The 20,625-nt window shown below is 35.3% G+C and overlaps 1 protein-coding gene across 1 annotated transcript in view; it reads right to left on the bottom strand.

Moving 5' to 3' along the window:
- Positions 1 to 20,625, bottom strand: part of wake (ankyrin repeat and fibronectin type III domain containing protein wide awake) — a 417,377-nt gene that overhangs the window by 106,142 nt on the left and 290,610 nt on the right. Inside the window, exon 9 of the mRNA XM_089086234.1 lies at positions 12,351 to 12,457. Within this exon, the coding sequence (XP_088942360.1) occupies positions 12,351 to 12,457 (107 nt within the window). The remainder of the gene's footprint in view (positions 1 to 12,350; positions 12,458 to 20,625) is intronic.

Genomic DNA, 20,625 nt, shown 5'->3' with positions numbered 1-20,625 from the left:
TTTTGAAAATTAATATTTTGTCATCGTTGAGTATTTACATATAGCATGTCAGTAGTATATTTCAATTTGTACAATTCGATATGTACTTGATATCTTCTATCATAGGCAGCGCAATACCGCTGGCTAAGTAAAAAGCGATGTTGGCACAATGTATTATTATTATTATTATTATTATTTTTTGGTTTTAGACCAGGGCACTTCATATCGAAGGAGTTGTCGTAGAAACTTCTAAAAGGGCCATTCGATTGCAAATTGAAAGGGCTAGTGCCCTTTTTAATAGTCAAAAGTGATTGGAGGGCACTAACCCCCTCCCAAGACCACCATTTACCCAAACACATCCAATAAAAATTTTGAGATAGCCATTTTGTTCAAGGTAGTTGAAAGGTCCGGAAATTATGAATTTGAGGATTACAACCCCCTTACAGCCCTCAGAGCAAGGTTTTTAAGTCATGCCCTGGGAGAATATAAGGTTTACACCGAAAAAGTGATCGTATAAACTTCGGAGGGGACTTATTGGATTGCTAATCAGAAGTTTTAGTGCGCTTTTTGAGATTCAGAGCAATGGGAGGGTGGATACCCCCTTCACACCTCGTATTTTCCCGAAATGCATCTGATAGAAATTTTGAAATTGCCATTTGTTGTCGCGGAAACATCGAAAAACACTCATTTGATTGGAATTTAACAGGGTCAGTCCCCCTTTTAATAGTCGAAAGTGATTAGAAGGCAACTAACCCCCCTCTCACGCCCATCATTTTCTCAAACACCTCCAATCAAAATTTTGAGATAGCTATTTTGTTCAAAGTAAATGATAGGTCCGGAAATTATGTCTTTAAGGACGACAACCCCGCAGAGCCCTCAGGGCAAGGGTTGTAAGTGATACCCTGGGGTATATAAAGTATATATAGAAAGGGTTACCGTATAACCTTCGGAGGGTGCTCATAGGATTGGTAATTAGAAGTTCTAGTGCCCTTTTTAATATCCAGAGTGATCGGAGGGTGGATACCCCACGCCTGGTATTTTGCAAAAATGCATCTAATAGAAATTTTGAGATGACCATTTGTTGTCGTAGAAGCTTCGAAAAGAGCCCTTTCGATTGGAAATTGAAAGTGGAAATTGCCCATTTCAATGGATTGGAATAGAAAGGGAAATTGCCCTTTTTAATAGTCGAAAGTGATTGGAGGGCAACTAACCCCTCCTCCCAAACCCATCATTTACCCAAACACATCCAATCAACATTTCAGATAGCCATTTTGTTCAATGTAATTGAAAGGTCCGAAAAATATGTCTTTGAAGATGACAAATCCCCCTCCCACAGCCCAATTTATGCTCTGAGGGCATATAAGGTCTATATAGAAAGGATGATCGTATAAACTTCGGATAATACTACATATAGATAATACTACTAATGTTACTACTATTACAACTACGCCTAGGGGCATGAAGGTGAAATTTTCAACTAATTTTGAGGGGAGAAAATGAACTGAATCAGACCACGCCCTCTGTAAGCAGGTCGTCAAAAGGAACAGTTTGGTGTGTGAAGTTGAAACTTGAGGGATGTTGAACTAACCAAAAGAAAATATTTGCATCCTAATGCTGCTGCTTTTACTCATACTACTGCGATTCTTACTATTATTACTACTACTGTCACTAAAGTTTAAGCTACAACAATTAATAATACAGCTACTACTACTACTACTACTACTGCTATTAAAACTAAGGATCTTAAGGCGGAAAAATTGGGATATATAGAAACTGTATGGAACTAAATCGAAACACATTATTCCCACACAGGTTGTCAAGTGGACGCAAAACCAACAGAGAAAAGACTAAATAAAAAAAAAAAAAAAAAAAAAAACGAGACTGCGGCCAGTGGAGAGAAAAGACGAAAAATGTAAAACAACGCGTATATTCAGCCTGTATCAAAACAAGGCGTCTTCAGCACGAGAGAAACAAGTTGAAAAACCAAACTAAAACTAAAAACAAATCAAACCACCACCAAAAAATATGCATTTGGCGCAAACTAATCTACGTAGGGAAAAGATGCTATTAGAGCTACTTCAGTGAAAACACCAGAGCAACTGATGTAAAATAAAAAATAAAAAAATGGAAATCACATTAAATATGCTGTTGTGAAACAATCCTCTTGTTGGCTGTTATTGAAGCAAATTATTTTGGTCTAGTAAGTAAAATAGTCCCCTGGTCATTGTTTAAGATCTTAATTCCCTTATTGACATGTTGATTCACTTTTCAAAAGATTATCATAAATTGAGTCAATATTTAAATTATCTGTGTCCCTATTTATCGAAAGGTTAGCAAAGATATGTTTTTTTTTTATTTCTATGGCTTCTCTCGCCCATTGAGTATAACCCCTATCATTTGAAATAGCTAAGGCCTGATCAAATTGTACAAAGTAATCTGGTTGTAACCAAATAAGTTCTGCTAAGGCTGAAACAAAAGTTTCCGAAGGCTTGCTTAATTGTAGGGTTTTTTCTGTTGAATTTCAATGCTCAATAAATCTTTCAACAAATTGTTGGTAAGTCTTACCAATATAGAACTTCCCACAAGAACACGGAATTTTATACACCCCACTTACTAAATTTCCCCGGGTTAAATCATTTCCAGAACTAAAGAAACTACCCATTGGTCTCAACGATTTGAAACATACATCGATGTTAAATGTACGCAAAATCCGTGAAAGCTTCTCACCCAAACCAGGTACATATGGCAATGAAATGAAACTTTTAGATACGTTTAAATCTGAAGACTGAGACACCCCAACAACCCTACTATCATGTTTAACACGTCCTAATTTCAATTGTTTGTTAATGAACTTAATTGGGTAATTATTACAAAACAAAATATCCCTCAAATCTAACATTTCCAAATCCAGAAATTCCTGGGAACAAATTCTAAAGGCTCTATCTACTAGTGAAAATACAACCCCTCGTTTCACCGACATAGGGTGGCACGAATGAAAGTTCAAATACCTATCATTGTGCGTAGGTTTTCTATAGATCGAGAAAAGTAAGTGGAGATCAAGGCCGTACCCAGGATTTTTTTCAGAGGGGGTTTTACTCGAAGATTTTTTTATCGGGTGGGGGGGGGGTACACAAAAAAAACTCAAAAAAGTATACAAAATTTGTTTATATCCATTTTTGTTACGTTTCTACGAGCCAAACAAACATTTCGGTAGGGGTTCAAATCCTCCTAGCCCCCCCCCTGGGTACGGCCTTGGTGGAGATCCCTTTTAATTAATAAAATATTCAGAAAAGGCAATTTGTTATTTTCCTCAAGTTCAACTGTAAATTTAATATTATTATCAAAACTATTTAAATGTTTACAAAATAGGTCTAAGGAGTCCAAACCATGTTTCCAAACGCAGACTACATCATCAATGAACCTACCCCAGAAGCAAGGGGAGACTCTAAACGGTGTATTGCGGAGGTTTCAATAGAATCTATGAAAATATTTGCCAATAAAGGAGCGAGAGAAGCCCCTATGGGTAAACCAAAAACCTGCCAATAAAACGACCCTCTAAAACCAAAATAAAAAGAAAATTCATTTACCAGGATAACTAGTTTCATAATGACTTCAACATTACAACTGGCTAAGGTCACATCTTGTATTAAATCGTGTTAAAAAGTGTTAAAAAATTAAATGTATTAAAAAGTGTTTTTTCTAATTTACTCTTTAAAATGTCTTTGCACCTTTTTAAATCACAATTTGAATGCATGAATACAACGTCAAAAACTACAAAGCATTGAACTCTCCTCCAATGGGAAGTGTCTCAATTTATTGGCAACATCAATCGAATTTTTAAAAAATATGATCTTTGTGTTCCCTAAAGAGGACGCAATACCACAGACAGCCATTTTCTTAATTTCGAAACAGGTGACGAAAAAGTGGACACAATGGGACGGAGGGGGGCTCCAGTCTTATGAATCTTAGGTAGACCATAAATCTTGGGTGCAGAACAACCCCTAGGATTATATTTTTTATAAAACTGTGGGGTAATGTGAAAACTGTTTTTCAATGACTCTAAATCAAGATTTTTCAAGCGGACGCATCAGAAATGCTTCAGGAATGGTTGAAGGCATTTATTAAGCTGGAATTTTCAGGTTGTGTTGAAGGGGTTGTTAAAGAAACTAAAGGTGCTACGCACATACTGCTACTAATGCTCCACAACATTTGCTACTGCACTAGCTAAGGGTATTAAGTTGAAGCTTTGAAGGAATATTTAGGCGGATGTTGAACTAGATCAAAACAAACTGTGAGCATGTAGATTTTCAAAAAGGTGACAAAGCAATATCTGAAGAACAACTTACATTATTAATTTAGACCTTTAAGGGTAAGTTGTAGGGGATTTTGAACTAGCCAGAAGGCACTATATTTATACTTTTAATGCTACCACTACAGTCAATGCAACAAATGACGCTAAAGGTATTAAGATGAAACTTTTAGGGAACACTTAGGAGTTTCAATTAAAGGAAAAAACTATATGCATGAATGTTTTCAAAACGGGCATATAAGCAATATCATAGGCAGCACCAATCTATAATAGCTAGAAATATCATTGAAACTTTTAGGAGCTATTTCAATTCGATATTGAAAAATTTCGTTCCCTTTTTAAGAGTAACAAGAGATTGGAAGGCAAGCAGTCCTTCTCTCAAGCCCGTTCATTTTCCAAACGCATCCAGTCAAAATTTGGGACAGCCATTTTGTTCAGCATAGTAGAACGGTCCATCAACTATGTCTTTAGGGATATTAGTCATGTCAACCCCCCACATTTATGCAATCGGCCCATTATACTTTAAAACTAAATGTTGCTTTAAAATGAATAAAAAAGCATCGTGTTTATGGTTGCCAATGAGACACCTCAGTAATATATCGAGAAAGACCGGGAGTATTACGTTGAAACTTTTGGGGATACTACTATTACTACTTCTGCTCTTACAATTTGAATAAATAAAAAAGTCTAAGTGTATCCAGGTTGTCAAAGAGCAAAGATACAATTTGCGCTTTCCAGAAAACAAAATACGCTTGAAACGATTTCACTTTTCTTACGTTTGCACGTTTCATCTATTTACTGATAGTGATTTTTGGTAGTTTTAAGATTGGAAGATTATTTGACTTTCTTTTTCCTCATTCTTGGCTTTATGGAGCTCTTTACTTTTCTTTGAAAAACTTGTTTTGTGGAAAAATTTTTTTTAATTAATATGTATATAGATCAATATGTATATTTCAATCCGTATATAGCTTAACAATAGAAAAACTTTCATTGACAGTTTCTGGGGAAAATGGTCAATTAGTAGCTCTACATGCAGAAGATGATTATTTCAGAGGCAAATCCTTGCTGTTATTTATTGTCAAGTATAATAAACCCTAAAAGAAAATACAAGTATACTAGAAGTTTTGGCTGTTAAATCCCCCTTTCCCTTCCTTAAATTATGCAAACCTCTTTGGGTGCAGCCTCAACGGGCCCCACATACATTTTTTCTTCTTTTTTTCCTCAATACCATGATTTACTTATTTTGGGCGCTGAAAACCTTAGCAACACCACTGTAGAGAACAGAAGTGAAAATTTTCTAATCAAACAATTCGTGGTAATAAACAGTATTACATACGTATACAAGCTGATGCTGATAGCAAATATATAAAATATCAATAAGTTTAAAGGTACCCATCAAATGTTATTAGATTAGGTAAATATCCATTTGAGTCCCAGATCCCCGAAGATACCCATCTTCTAGGGAGAAAGAGGGAAAGGGTGCAAAAAAAGAGTCATATTTTCTTCAAATATTATAAGATTCCGTCTATTGCTGATCTATTGTTGATCATGTATGGTGTTTGGGGAGCAAATAAGTGCCATTTTTTTCCAAATAATACAGCTTCTGGTTTTACAGGGGAGGATAGGGGTACCAGAAAAGTGTCATGTTTTCTGCAGTGCGCGTGATTTTTGTACCTTTTATATTTTTATCCTCTAGTACGAGGGGGAATTCCTGTTCTACCCACTCCCCCCTGGTACTTATTGGGTTTCTCTGAGTTTTCCAAGTAGCCTCTGACTTCAAAATACCCAGCGCACCCTTCGTTTTACAATTTATTTCTATTGTAGTTTTCCAGCTATCTTCAAGCTACATTGAAGCACCTACTTAACTTTCACTAAAAAAAAGAGATAGTTTGATTCTATTTTGTTCATATCTTCATTAGTTTATCATAAAACTAGAATAAAATTGTCAATTAACTTCATCTAAATCATAAAAACAGTAGTTTCACTTAGACGGCCACGTAAATATTTATTTCGGGGTTGGAGGTGTAAAAAGGAAGATTACATGGAAACAAATTAGGTTAAAATCGCAAAATCCATAAAATTTCTATAGACGAAAACCAAACCTTGCGTACTAGCCTGGAAATTGTATCTTTCTTCCACAAAATTATAGACTACGAAAAACAGAATATAGTTGAGTAGCTGAATTCAGAAAATATCTAGTCAAGACAGATGGTAGTATTTGTTGAAGAAAGGACCATTATGAATAATAGATGGCGTTGTGTTTTCAGATGTATAATTTTTACTACATTTATTGATAAATCAATAAAAGCTTGGGCAGTTCCTATCCACCTGTCGAAATTTTGTTTTTAACTGAGATCGATGTCCTTATATCAGTACCACCTCTAGATTCTCATGCTAAGTGTGTATTTATCCGTAGCAAGTTTTACTTAGTCACTGCTGGATCACGGACCAGGTGGAAGAATAGTCTCAATAAATTTATGGAGATGGCCAACGTTGCTGTCGACGAGGCCCCAATCTTAGCACCAAACCGGTCAGCCTGGAGGAACAGAGTTGCGACGCTCTCTACGCCGCCGCCAACGCGGCAGGGGTCTTAGGACCCCTGGAAGACTGCTGGAAATTCATTGAATTTACTCCAAGAACTTCGACTAAATAGTTCAAAGTTAAAACGCATGATCAATATATTAAAATGAGATCAGTAAAAGTAAAAAACCGATAAAGTACATAAAAATATAACTATTAAAGTAAGAGGGAAAAGAAAGCAATTTTCAAATTGGCTGTGAATAAAATAATGTAATAAGATGTATAATAATATTTAACACTAATATATGACGTAATATAATAACCCATCTATTTATAGTAACCCTGTGGTACAACAATGGATTGATGTTCTGCTTGGCAACACGGGGCCTGGGGTCCGATTCTAACTGGCGCAAGGCTGGGAGACTGACTTGCTACCTGTCCCTACAAAAAAGACCCGGCAGCTGAAACGTCCATCCACGATCTATGCGCCATCAATGGCTCTTGGTACAGTAATAGGAAGATATTAGGACAAAAATTTAGAATTAAATGTTGGGTTTTCGAGAAGTTGCTGTAGTGAGAAAAATTCTGCCAGATATCGACGTAAGTCAATTGCCACCTTTTTATGATATTGAATCTGTGCTTTCTTTTCTTTTTTTCTTTACTCGACCGTTTTACATTTTTGTTTTAGTGGTATAAAAATAAACTTTTATTATTATTATTATATGCTAGGTGTAAATATCAGGTTTAAGTTAAAAAATGTATTCTGTATCTTTATGGTTGGGAATATACTGAGGAGTTATGCAGGGGCGTAGTTTGCTATGTCTGTCCCCCCGGACCCCAGTTTGCCCTCCCCCCAGCTGAAATTTAGCATTTTCAAAAGACTTGTGTCAAAAATAAGATAGCCCTACATAATTCAAGTATCCACAAAAACATATCAGTTTTCTTAGTATACCATTGCCTTAATGGTACTATATGGCTCATTTTTCATTTTTCGGCGTCATTTTGATTTGACTCGGGAAAATATTAACTATGGCAGGCCATGAGTGAATATAAGTAACTCCAAATAAAATATGAAAAAACTTCAGCAAGGGAGTTCGGTCTGGCAAAATGTTTCTGTTGCCAATGTACTCTTATTTTAATGACGCATCTTTTGTTCCCCGCGTAGCATCTTTTTATTTAAACTGTCTTACGGAATTAACTGTAAAGAATTGCTATGACTTCTCCTCCAAGCGGTGAAGTTGATATTTTCTTAAGCTCTCTAATCAACGTCACTGACACACCTTGCTCTTACCATTATTAATCAACTATTTTACAAAAAAAACTCTAATTCCAGTGACTTCTCCTCCTAGCGGTGACGCTGATATTTTCCTCATCTCCCTAATTAACGTCACTAACACTCCTTGCCATTATTAATTAACTACTTTTCAAAGAAAGGTGACAAAAAAACAGCGGCAGTCTCCTTTTCAAACAGTTCGTGGTAACGAACTGTAAGTAAGGAGCGACCCGGCTCAATGGTAACCGAAACTGTAGAAAACAGAATTTTGATATCAATAGATACATCAAAAGAATCAGATTTTAATGCTGATTTGAAAGATATAAGTTTCATCAAGTTTAGTCCTACCAATCAAAGGTAACGTGCCGGAGAAAATTTGGCAGATTTTTGAAAAAAGGGGTAAAGACCCCCTAAAAGTTATAGAAGCTTAACGAAAATCACACCATCACATTCAGCGTATTAGAGAACACTGCTGTGGAGGTTTCAAGCTCCTATCTACAAAAATGTGGAATTTTGCATTTTTTGCCAGAAGAAAGATCAGGGATGCGTGTTTATTTGTTGTTGTTTTTCAGGGCATTTCCCAGCATTATTTAAATAAAGATCAGAAATTATATTTTAAAAAAAAAACAAGTTTTTTAACTGAAAGTAAGGAGTAACATCAAAACTTAAAACGACAGAAAACATTACGTATATGATTGGGTTCATCCCCTGGTCAATACCTCGCTCTTTAAGCCAAAGATTATTTAGTACTTTGATAAGAGTTATTTATTCTAATTAACGGCATTTGTGATTAAGGGGTCATTTTTAAAGAATTGGAACAAAATTCGAACTTTAGCTTAAAGAGCAAGGTATTGACTAGGGGGCGAACACTCTAATATACGTATTAAAAATATAAGAATATAGAGGTTCGTTACGTAAGTTAATTCGTAAGTTACGTATATTTATTACTAATAAAAACGTTCGTAAATAAAATTAAACAGGTTTCGAGAAAGCCATTTAGCCAAATAAAAGTAAAATTGATATTCAAATTTTTTTTTTATTATTCATGTACGGTGGGCCAAAATCAAAACCGGCATTATTTGAAAAACGATCAAAAATAAAATAAAAAAAAAAGTTTTTTCAACTGAAAGTAGGGAACGTCAATAAAATTTAAAACGAACAGAAATTATTCCGTATATGAAAGGGGCTGTCCCCTCCTCAACGCCTCGCTCTTTACGCTAAAATTTGACTTTCTCACAACTCTATTTTTTTAAACAATAAAAAACTTTAGCGTAAAGAGCGAGGCGTTGAGGAGGGGACATTCCCTATCATATACGGAGTAGTTTCTGTTCGTTTTAAGTTTTAACGTCGTTCCTTACTTTCAGTTAAAAAAACTTGTTTTTTTTTTATTTATAATATATAATAGCCAGCCGATAATATATTTCAAGCTACATTGCCGATAAAACAACAATAAAAACTATTGCTATCCCTTTTCTAGGGTTTCCTCTCCCAACAGGAAATCTTTTACCAGTGGCAAAACTGCTTACCAAACCTTTTTCCTGTGGCAATGATAATAACCATTAGATTATTTACTTGAAACTTTGCGTCCCTAAATTTTCTGCGCCCGGGGCAAGTGCCTTCTCTACCTTCCCCCTAAAACCACCTTTGATCAAGGAGCGTCATCATAATGATGACTATTACCAAAACAAATACAGACAACACAGTCGGACTCCCTCTGGTTTGTTCTTTAATAGATTCCAATGAAGAAAAAGCCGACGGCTTTTCCCCGTGTGTGATATGCAATTAAACAATTGACGTTCAAATAAAACATTTAGCCCGCTTTGCTCTTTACTTAGGCAGTGCTGTCTTTGATACATTCTATCAGATAAATATAGAATGAATATATTGATAATTGTATGGTAAAGAGTAGCTGCAGCAGTATGATTCTGAAAAGTTAGGGATAGATAAATATTATAGTACGAGATAAAATAGGTAAAATAACCCACGTGGGTTATATTTAGACATACTATAACGTCAAAACATAACAATTCCTCTTTAATCAACAGAGACTACAGTACTGCAGCTATCTCTCCTGGAGATGGAGGATCGAAGTTCTAGTCTGTATAATAGTAACTAATGTAGTAACAGTAGTAAATGTAGTAGTGATAATAGTAAATGTAGTAAATGCAATAGCTGTAAATGTAGTAGCAAAACGCAATAGTAGCAACAATATTTCGTCTGATAATTCTCCCTTGCTCATTTTTTTGTTTATCTCATCATACTTTTCAAGGTTTGCTTATCAAACATATTAGGCCCTTTTTTCTATTTAAAATATTACACTATGATCATTCATTTTTCTGAAAATTAGGAGTGAAGTGCAATGGTTTTCTTTAGCAATTCTGCTATGACTTCTTCCTCACATTCGCCATGAATATTGCTTTGTCAAGTTCAACTCCAAACTTGTCTACAAATTTAAATATGTAACTTTTTGGTACTCCGAAAAGCTCGAAATTGTAGAAAATCGTAGAAAATAAAAGGCTTCTTCCATATGAGAAAAAAACATTAATACCACATGAAAAGGTCTTCAAACCCATGTCCTGGATTCATAAAGATGTGTTTTTTTCTGATCTAGAACGGGTCGGGTACAGCAGATGCAAAAACGACACAGAACTGTTCATATCAGATCTGTTCATTCCATTCTCTAAAACTTAAACAAGAAAATCAGAAACGTCAGTGGGTAGAAAGCCTGTTTTTTAACTGATGTGCTTTCCAACGGCTTATTTCATGCATCCGTTGAAGCATTGTGACGAAAAAACTTGCAGCACAAAAACAGATGAAATTTGACCTAAAACACAAAAACGCCCGTTATGCGTGAAAAGACAGCTTTATGAACCATAGTACAGAAGTTCAAATGTATTTCATAAGAATTTTGACACCCCAACGTTGAAGTCAAAAGAACTATTAATTTCCTGTCTACATAGTTCCGTTCTTAAATTTGTTTCCCGAGATTTCGTATCTATTGGCAACGCAACATTAAAGTGGATGGAAGTCAGGAAAAGCAGTTTTGATGATATTATCCTTTTGCAAGGTCAGAAATATTAAAAGATAGCAGCAGGCCTTGTTGGCCCACAGAAACAAAATAAAAGAAAAAGCACTATCGTATACTCTCTTGTAAGAATTGGAACCTACTAACTGTATAGTGAGAAACAATCGCTTGGTAGGATGGCTTCGGTAGCTGAGTGTTACGGACAATAGCCAATTACCGTACCTACGTAGATAATAGGAGAAAAATATTCACACAAAGTGCAGCCTTTAGAAGGGGTTCAGATAAAATTTCCTTGAGAGATGGTGTAACGTTTAAGGGACTATTTTTTCGTTTGGGGATTCCCCCTCTGAGTACAGATATGGGAGGAGAGAATGTAGCAGTTGTGATTGTTCAGTATAATAGACATCTCCATCCGAAGCAAATAAACAGAACTGCACGCAAAGAGAAAAGGAGAAGGCTGCCGTGCACAGTGCTACCAGATATCTCATATAAGATTGCACAGCCATAAGAGCAAAATGCACTAAAGATATTCTCAAAAAATAATTTTGAAAAATATGCCGATTTTAATGATTAAACAGAACCGCCTAGTTCTTAGTAGAAAGGATCAAACCGGCTCTTGTATAAAAACGTTTTAATGAAGCCAAATATTAAATCTCATTAAGATACATTTTATCAATGCTTTTAAACTATAAGTGAGTGAGGCTCCTGTTAGTAAGTGATATTCTTCTGTCAAGTGTAGTTTCCATTTAGGAATAAGAAGATTTCTATTAGGAAATAAAGAATGAGACTTTTAGACTATCCGTCTGAGCCAACTTAAAACAACTTAAAATGGGGTAATGTATATTTTAATGAACAAGTCTCCCATCCCCACCAAAGATGGCTCTAATTTAGTCAGTAATTTTCTATCAATTCCAAGTGAGGTAGGGGAGGGTCAGGTAAGATAAAAACCATATAATTTAATTCTTTTTTTTTGTGATATTATATATTATAATTGTTTTTTGTAAATTCTATGGTAAAGTATAACTTAAAAGTTTATATCTAAAATCTTAGTTGTTTAATAGTCTTGAAGAACCCCAGTTTTTCTGGGTAGCTGGATCATCTTTTGTTGTGCTTTTCAGCGCACTTACAGATAAAAGCGTTAATTCAAGTGCTTTTATTTATTTATTCACTTATTCTTTAACACTTTTACATTGTTTCAATATTTGCAAATAAATAAAAAAAAACTTAAAAATCATTTGACTTACATTTCACTCCTTCCTGTGCTCCAAATTCATTCCTAAGCATTTTTGCCATTTGGTTATTTCTTAGCAAGACGGCTACATCCAACAAGGTCAAACCTACAGCATTAGGGCTAGAAAATAAATTGACATCAGATAATTAATTGACCTATCTATCCAGCCAAGACAATTTACTATATATTCAAGGCTTATGGAAAGTCTTAGAAAGACACAAACATCCTTTCAAAGGCGGGATCATTAATGAGGAACAGGATCATGTTTTGAAAATGATGTTAATATAATTAGTGGGAGTGATAGAAATATAAAAACAATTGCTGGTCACCACTCACCAGAAATAAAAAGCTATAGCATAAAAAATTCTACTATTCCTTCTAATAAAATTAAATAAAAAGAAACAAGTTTTTTTTTCAAATGGAAGCAAGGAGCAGCATTGAAGCTTAAAACGAAGAAAACTTATTTCATATATAAGGGGGCTGCCGCTCCCTCAACCACCCACTCTCTGCGATATAGTTTGGCTTTTTGCTCGCAATACTTTAAGAAAGACTGCTCACACAGGGGCGATTGTGTTGGGATAAAAAGTATTTTTATAATGTCTCAAGAATGGAAAAGCTTATCGAAGAGCATTTCTTTTAAACAAAAAGTTTTCTATTCAAATACTTTAAAGGCAATTAGTACATAAAACAGTTAAAACTACCCATTAACTACATTTCTTGCACTCATAGATTAATTCAGTAAAGCACTATAGAACTTAAACGTAAAGAGGGGATGGTTAAGGGAGGAGAGACAACCCCTTGCGTATATAGAAGAATTACACTCAGTTAAGGAATAGTAAAACTTTGAGGCAAAGATATGGGGTTGAAGGAGGGGCAGTCCCCTTTATTAACAGAATATTTTTTGTTCGTTTTAGGTTTCAATATCGCTCTTTACTTTCTGTGAAAATAAAAAGGTTTTTTATTTAGTTTCTGTTCGTTTTTTAATATCATGCTCAATGGAGGATAGCTTTAACCCGTATGGCCCTGGCCTTTAAGGTAAATTTTAATTTTGCAGAACCATGCTTCGGAAATGAAAATTACCTCAGAAAAAAGATGACCCCTTAAGATTTTTTTTTTAGAGGGGCCTGAAATACCACGATGATTTTTCAAAAAATAGTGTTTATATTTTTAGTGGGTGAATTGTTCGAAAAATACTGTTCCTGGGGAATCACCTCTCATCTTTCGCCTTGGTCCAGGTAAGCATAAGTTTTTTATTGTTTAAAAAAAAAAAAGAGTTGTGAGAAAGTCAAACTTTTGCGTAAAGAGCGAGGCGTTGAGGAGGGGACAGTTTCTTTCATATACGGAATAATTTCTGTTCGTTTTAAGTATTGATGTCGCTCCTTGCTTTTGGTTAAAAAAAACTTGTTTTTTTTATTTAATTTTTGAACGTTTTTGAATTGATACACGTTTTGATTTTGGCTCCCCGTACATGATTAACTAAAAAAAAAATTTGCATATTAATTTTACTGTTATTTGGTTAAATGGCTTTCTAGAAACTTGTTTAATTTTATTTACGAACGTTTTTATTAGTAATAAATATATGTAACTCACGAATTAACTAACGTAACGATGATCTAAATTTATAGATTTTTAATATGTACATTAGGGGGATCGCTCTCTCGTCAATACCTCGCTCTTTAAGCTAAAGTTCGAATTTTGTTTCTATTATTTAAAAATGACCCCTTAATCACAAAGGCCGGTATTTAGAATAAATAGCTCTCATGAAAGTAATAAATAATCTTTGGCTTAAAGAGCGAGTCATTGACTAGGGGGTAAACCCAATCATATACGTAATATTTTCTGTTCGTTTTAAGTTTTGATGTTACTCCTTATTTTCAGTTGGAAAACTTGTTTTTTTTTAATTTAATTTCTGATCTTTTTTTAAAATAATGCTGGGAAATCCGGCGCCCCCTTCATAGCAATGTCCCTTTCCCCATCAAAACTTCCTTCATGGAAAGATCTTCCCACATAAGCCCCGACCCACCCACCCCCTACTAAAACAAAAAATCCCCCCTGAAAACGTCTGTATACTTCCTAATAACCAATATTATATGTCAACATTGGGTAAAGTTCACAACTTTCAGCCCTCCCCTCGCGGACTTCGGGGGATTAAGTCATCCTAAAGGACATAGTTATCATATTATCAACCATGCTGAACAAAATAGCTATCTCAAAATTTTGATCAGGTGACTTTGGGAAAAAAATGAGCGTGGGAGCGGGCCTAGTACCCCTCCATTTTTTCGGTCACTTAAAAAGGGCACTAGAACTTTTAATTTCCGTTCCAATGAGTCCTCCCACGATACTCTAGGACCAATGGGTCGATACGATCACCCCTGGAAAAAAAATAAAAAAACAAAAAAAAACAAATAAACACGCATCCGTGATCTTTCTTCTGGCAAAAAATGCAAAATTCCACATTTTTGTAGATAGGAGCTTGAAACCTCTACAGTAGGGTTCTCTGATACGCGGAATATGATGGTGTGATTTTCATTAAGGTTCTATAGCTTTTAGGGGGTCTTTCCCCCTTATTTCGAAAATCAGCCAAATTTTCTTAGGCGCTTAACTTTTGATGGGTAGGACTAAATTTGATGAAAGTCATATATTTTAATTCAGCATTGAATTGTGATTCTTTTGATGTATCTATTGGTATCAAAAACCCGTTTTCTAGAGTTTCAATTACCATTGAGCCGGGTCGCTCCTTACTTACAGTTCGTTACCACGAACTGTTTGATAAGATGTTATATTTCTTACAAAAATAGTCATCAAGCCATTACAACCAAACATTACAGTCTAATAAAAAAAGTGTTAATTTCAGAAAATCTTATCAGTGGAAATTGATTTACGTAGGAACTACAGTGCCCTACAACTTTCAATGCGCTCAATATTTACCATGGGGAATCTCCTCAGCCAAGTATCACGTAGCGTACATGTAAATCTTACTTCACACTAAAAAATTACTGCAATAATGGGGGATCCAATGTCCCTTAGCATCCAAATATATTATTTAAAATGTGAGGATACTAGAGGTTGAATCCCCTCACGACGTTGACCAGACGAACTTCTCGCAAAGACTAGAGAAATTATCCTTGAAAATTCATATTTGAAGGTTTGGGAAGCCCCTCCCCTAAAAAAATCACAGACCTTCTACCCTTTTCTAATACCTTGTGTGCAATAGTGAATAACTGTTAGTAATAATGCATAAATGCTCAACATAATAGCACATCATTGTGCATGCACTGTGCATAGCTTTGGAGACAATTGCGGCACCATGTGGCAGTAGGATCGCTGAAACTGGAAGGAAATTCATATAGTTTTTTAATAATTAGTAAAGCTGATCGGGCTACCTTAGAATTTTCGATCGCTAGTATTTTGACCTTGTTTGGGCAAAAATTTATGTTTTGTAGCACACATCGGCACCTTGCTCTGATAAGATCTGAAACTAATGGTCTACGTTTATACTTTGTCAATAATTCCAAACCGATTGACAACCCAAAATTCTCGCTCGATAGCATTTGGCTCTGTTTGGTTCAAAATTTTGGTTTGCACCATATAATGGCAGAAATCGACGCTTTCCTTTGGTACGATCTCTTTTGTTATTTGAAAAGGGCCCTAGAATCTTTAATTTTCATTTGAAAATTATAGCTTCCTCCCGATATTCCGTGATCACTACTTCAATACTATCACTTATGAGACAAAAAAAAAACATAAACACGTATAAAAAAAGTATACACGTAAAAAAAAAAAAATAAACACGTATCCGATAGCACTTTTCTCGAGACCAAATGCAAAATTTCGCATTTTGGCAAATAGAGGCTCGAAACCTCCAAAACAGAGTTCTTGGAAATGCTGAGTTTACAATTTACAATTCTAATCAAGACCATACCCTTTTTAAGAGCGTTTCTCCCAATTTTTCAGAAATTAGGCAGATTTTCTCATGATCATAGCTTTTTAAGGATAATTTTAAGGTTAATGAGTTTTATGTACTTGGGATGACCATTAAGAACAAATTCGTTTGATTTATCAAAATTTTGTTTTGAGAGTTTTGGCTACTATATACAAATGTCGTTCATTACCTGCAGTTTGTTACCACGAGTTGATTGATAATGCTTTATATAAGCTAATACTTTATTCGGAATTTACATTTTATACTGAAATCTTAAAAATGCTTATTTCAAACTCCAATGCACTAAATTCACAAAAAAATGAGGGGGGAAAACTTGGTAGAAGGGTAAAAAGTCCATGTTTTGAGGCCCTTGATTATAAAACTTCTCTGATGTCCTTCAGTAAGGCTACGGATTAGCGAATAAGTTTAAGCATGAGAAGATGAAGCGACGAAGGCTGGGCTTACGGGGTTGTCAAGGGTAGGAGAAATGGACTAAGTACGAATCTTAGTTAAGGTTGATTGGACGAAAAGCCCGAGAATGCCGCTTCTTACATGCTTCAGGATGGTAAGGTATGCGGTTCTAAGGAGGAATGAAAGAGGAGTCTTACCTCCTCTGGGGATAGCTGTGAGACACTGTACAATATATTTTCGCTCAGCTTAGTACTGTATAGGAAGCAAGGGTGCCAACCCCCTCTTCTTCCTGAGTGATTTCTGCACGGTACTAGAAATGACAGGGGAATGAATTTTTATCTTGATGGTTTCATTCCTCTCCCACCATCGAATTGTCGTGAACTAAAAAACAATTGTTTTGAAGATTTTGGAAAGTTATGGGAATGAATTTACGGACCAAACTAAAGCCAGAGACTGTCTTCAAGCTCCTACTTCCAACCCTTACCTATTTGTAAGTTTGAAAGATTCCTTAAATAAACAGATCCATGGCTTTCACAGTTAAAACGAATCCATTGTTTGCTTTTATTTTTGAAGTTAAGCACAAGTACGTTTCCGGATGATAGCTCTAGCTTTCTAAGTTTAGAAGAGGTGAAAAAAGGAGCTTGACCTAGGACAGCCCTCTTTCTAATCTGAGCCTCTGACCTATGAACCTTATCTGTACCCTTGATTTTCTTAATTTGATTCATTTCTGAAATATTCAGGACAAATAAAAAGCGACCAGTCTAGAAACTGCTCTATTATACTATTATTGAATAGAAACTCACACGAGAGCAAGGAGTCCCTTCACCCCCCCTCCCCAAAAAACCTTAAATTTTATAAAAATCCTACAAGATATATTAAACAAATCTTACAAGTATTTTCTTATTATTACCCCCTCCCTAAAAAAAACCTGCACACGTGTCTGTAGCTACTACCTAAAAATTCATCCAGAAATTTTATTAAAAATATTTTATTATGGCCGTATCTCAATACCACATTTCCAGAACTTTGAGTTCAACTCCAGGATATTTTCAACAAATGAGATTTTGAAAAACGAAAATAATCAGTGACAGTTGAAAGAAAAAAATAGGCCTTACAACAATGAAGTATTTTGCACATAAACTCATCAGCAAAATTTAGCTTTTGAATAGTAATTCCCCTTGCCAATAACTCTGAAATAAAATAATCCGGTCCAAACAAAGCTGTTACAATCAGAAAATAGCAGGATAATCAGATAATCAGAAGAAGACTAACGGACTATTCAAACAGTTCATGGTACCAAGGTGAATGCAAACAGTAAAAAGACTCAATAGTAGATGAAACTCTAAAACAAAGAACGGGACTATCATTAGATACATCAGGAGAACCAGGTTTCAAATCTGAATTAACAAATATAAGTTTTCTCAAGTTTCAGCTAACTTGTCAAAAGTCACGCGCCTTAGAATATTTGGCTGATTTTCGAAAAAAAGGGGAAAATATCGCTTAAAAATTATAGAACCTAAATGAAAATCACACCATCATATTCCGCGTACCAGAGTACCCTAATGTAGAGGTTTCAAGCTTCTATCTGCAAAAATGTTGAAATTTACATTTTTTGCCAGAAGAAAGATCACGGATGCGTGTTTATTTGTTTATTTGTTGTTTTTTTTTTCCCAGAGGTGATCGTATCGACCCAGTGGTCCTAGAATATCGTGGAAGGGATCATTGGAACTGAAATTAAAAGTTCTAGTGCCATTTTTAAGTGACCAAAAAAAATGGAGGGCAACTAGGCCCCCTCCCAAGCTCATTTTTCCCAAAGTAACATGATCAAAATTTTGAGATAGCCATTTTGTTCAGCATGGTCGAAAATATTATAACTATGTCTTTTAGGATGACTTAATCCCTCGAAGCCCCCAGGGGGAGGGCTGAAAGTTATGAACTTTACCAATGTTAACATATAGTATTGGTTATTGGGAAGTATACAGACGTTTTCAGGGGGAATTTTTTCTGGTAGTGGGGGGTGGGGGTGAGTCGGGGGTTATATGGGAGAATCTTTTCATGAAGGAAATTTTCATGGGGGAAGGGACATTGCTATGAAGGAGGCACCGGATTTCCCACCATTATTTTAAAAAAAATCAGAAATTAAATATAAGAAAACAAGTTTTTCAACTGAAAGTAAGGAGCAACATCAAAACTTAAAACGAACAAAAAATATTAGCTATATGATTGGGTTCATTTTCTGGTCAACGCCTCACTCTTTAAGCCAAAGATTTTTTTGTACTTTCATAAGATCTATTTATTCTAATTAACGGTCTTTGTGATTAAGAGGTCATTTTTAAAGAATTTGAACAAAATTCAAACTTTAGCTTAAAGAGCAAGGTATTGACTACGGCTACGTAAGTTAATTTGTAAATTACATCAGAACCAAATTTAGAGACAGCCATTTAGCAAAAGAGAAGTAAAATTTTTATGCAAATTTTGTTTACTTATTCAATGACGGTGAGCCAAAATAAAAGCTGCATTAACTAAAAAACGATCAGAACTTAAATAAAAAAAACAAGTTTTTTAAACTGAAAGTAAGGAGCGACATTAAAATTAAAACGAACATAAGTTATTCCGTATATAAAAGGGGTTGTCCCCTCCTCAACGCCTTGCTCTTTACGCTAATTTTTGACTCTGCCTTACAACTTGATTTTTTAAAACAATAAAAAACCTTAGCGCAAAGAGCGAGGCGCTGAGGAGGGGACAGCCCCTTTCATATACGGAATAATTTCTGTTCGTTTTAAGTTTTAATGTCGCTCCTTACTTTCAGTTTAAAAAAAACTTGTTTTTTTTATTTAATTCAACTAACAGATCTGTGATTTGTAACCACTCTCGTAATGAAATTTCGCAGTCTATTGTAATCTGTTATCAAACAGTTCGTGGTAACGAATTGTAAGTAAGGAGCGACCTGGCTCAATAGTAACCAATAGTCTAAAAAACGGAATTTTGATACCAGTAGATACATCAAAAGAGTCGGATTTTTATTCTGACTTCAAATATATAAGTTTCATCAAGTTTAATCTTACCCATCAAAAGCGCCTGAGAAAATTTGGCTGATTTTCGAAAAAAGGGGAAAGACCCCCTAAAAGTTATAGAACCTTAATGAAAATCAGACCATCATATTCTGCGTATCAGAGAACCCTACTGTAGAGGTTTCAAGCTCCTATCTATAAAAATATGGAATTTTCCATTTTTTGCCAGAAGGAAGATCACGGATGCGTGTTTATTTATTTTTTTTTTCTTCTTCTTTTTCCCAGGGGTGATCGTATCGATCCAGCGGTCCTAGAATATCGTGGGAGGGCTCATTGGAACGGAAATTAAAAGTTCTAGTGCCCTTTTTAAGTGATCAAAAAATGCAGGGCAACTAGGCCCCCTCCCACGCTCATTTTTTTCCCAAAGTCACCCGATCAAAATTTTGAGATGGCCATTTTGTTCAGCATGGTCGAAAATACTATAACTATGTCTTTTAGGATGACTTAATCCCTCAAAGCCCCCGGGGAGAGGGCTGAAAGTTATGAACTTTACCCAATGTTAACATATAGTATTGGTTATTGGGAAGTATACAGACTTTTTCAGGGTGAATTTTTGCTTGTAGGGGGGGTTGGGATTGGATTGGGTTTTGTATGGGAGGATCTTTTCATGAAGGAATTTTTCGTGGGGGTAGGGACATTGCTTTGAAGGGGGCGCCGGATTTCCCATCATTATTTCAAAAAAAATCAGAAATTAAATATAAAAAAACAAGTTTTTCAACTGAAAGTAAGGAGCAACATCAAAACTTAAAACGAACAGAAACTATTACGTATATGAGGGGGTTCTCCCCCAAGTCAATACCTCTCTCTTTACGCTACAGTTTTTTTTTAGTTCTTTCAAAAGAGCTATCTATTCTAATTAAACGGCCGTTGTGATTCAGGGGTTT

This window comes from Artemia sp. Qi Xiang Cuo, chromosome 3 (genome assembly GCF_049724085.1).
Source record: "Artemia sp. Qi Xiang Cuo chromosome 3, ASM4972408v1, whole genome shotgun sequence".
NCBI classification, from domain to species: Eukaryota; Metazoa; Arthropoda; class Branchiopoda; order Anostraca; family Artemiidae; genus Artemia; species Artemia sp. Qi Xiang Cuo.
The sequence above is the reverse complement of the archived record's forward strand: the minus strand, read 5'-3'. Positions and strand labels throughout refer to the sequence as shown.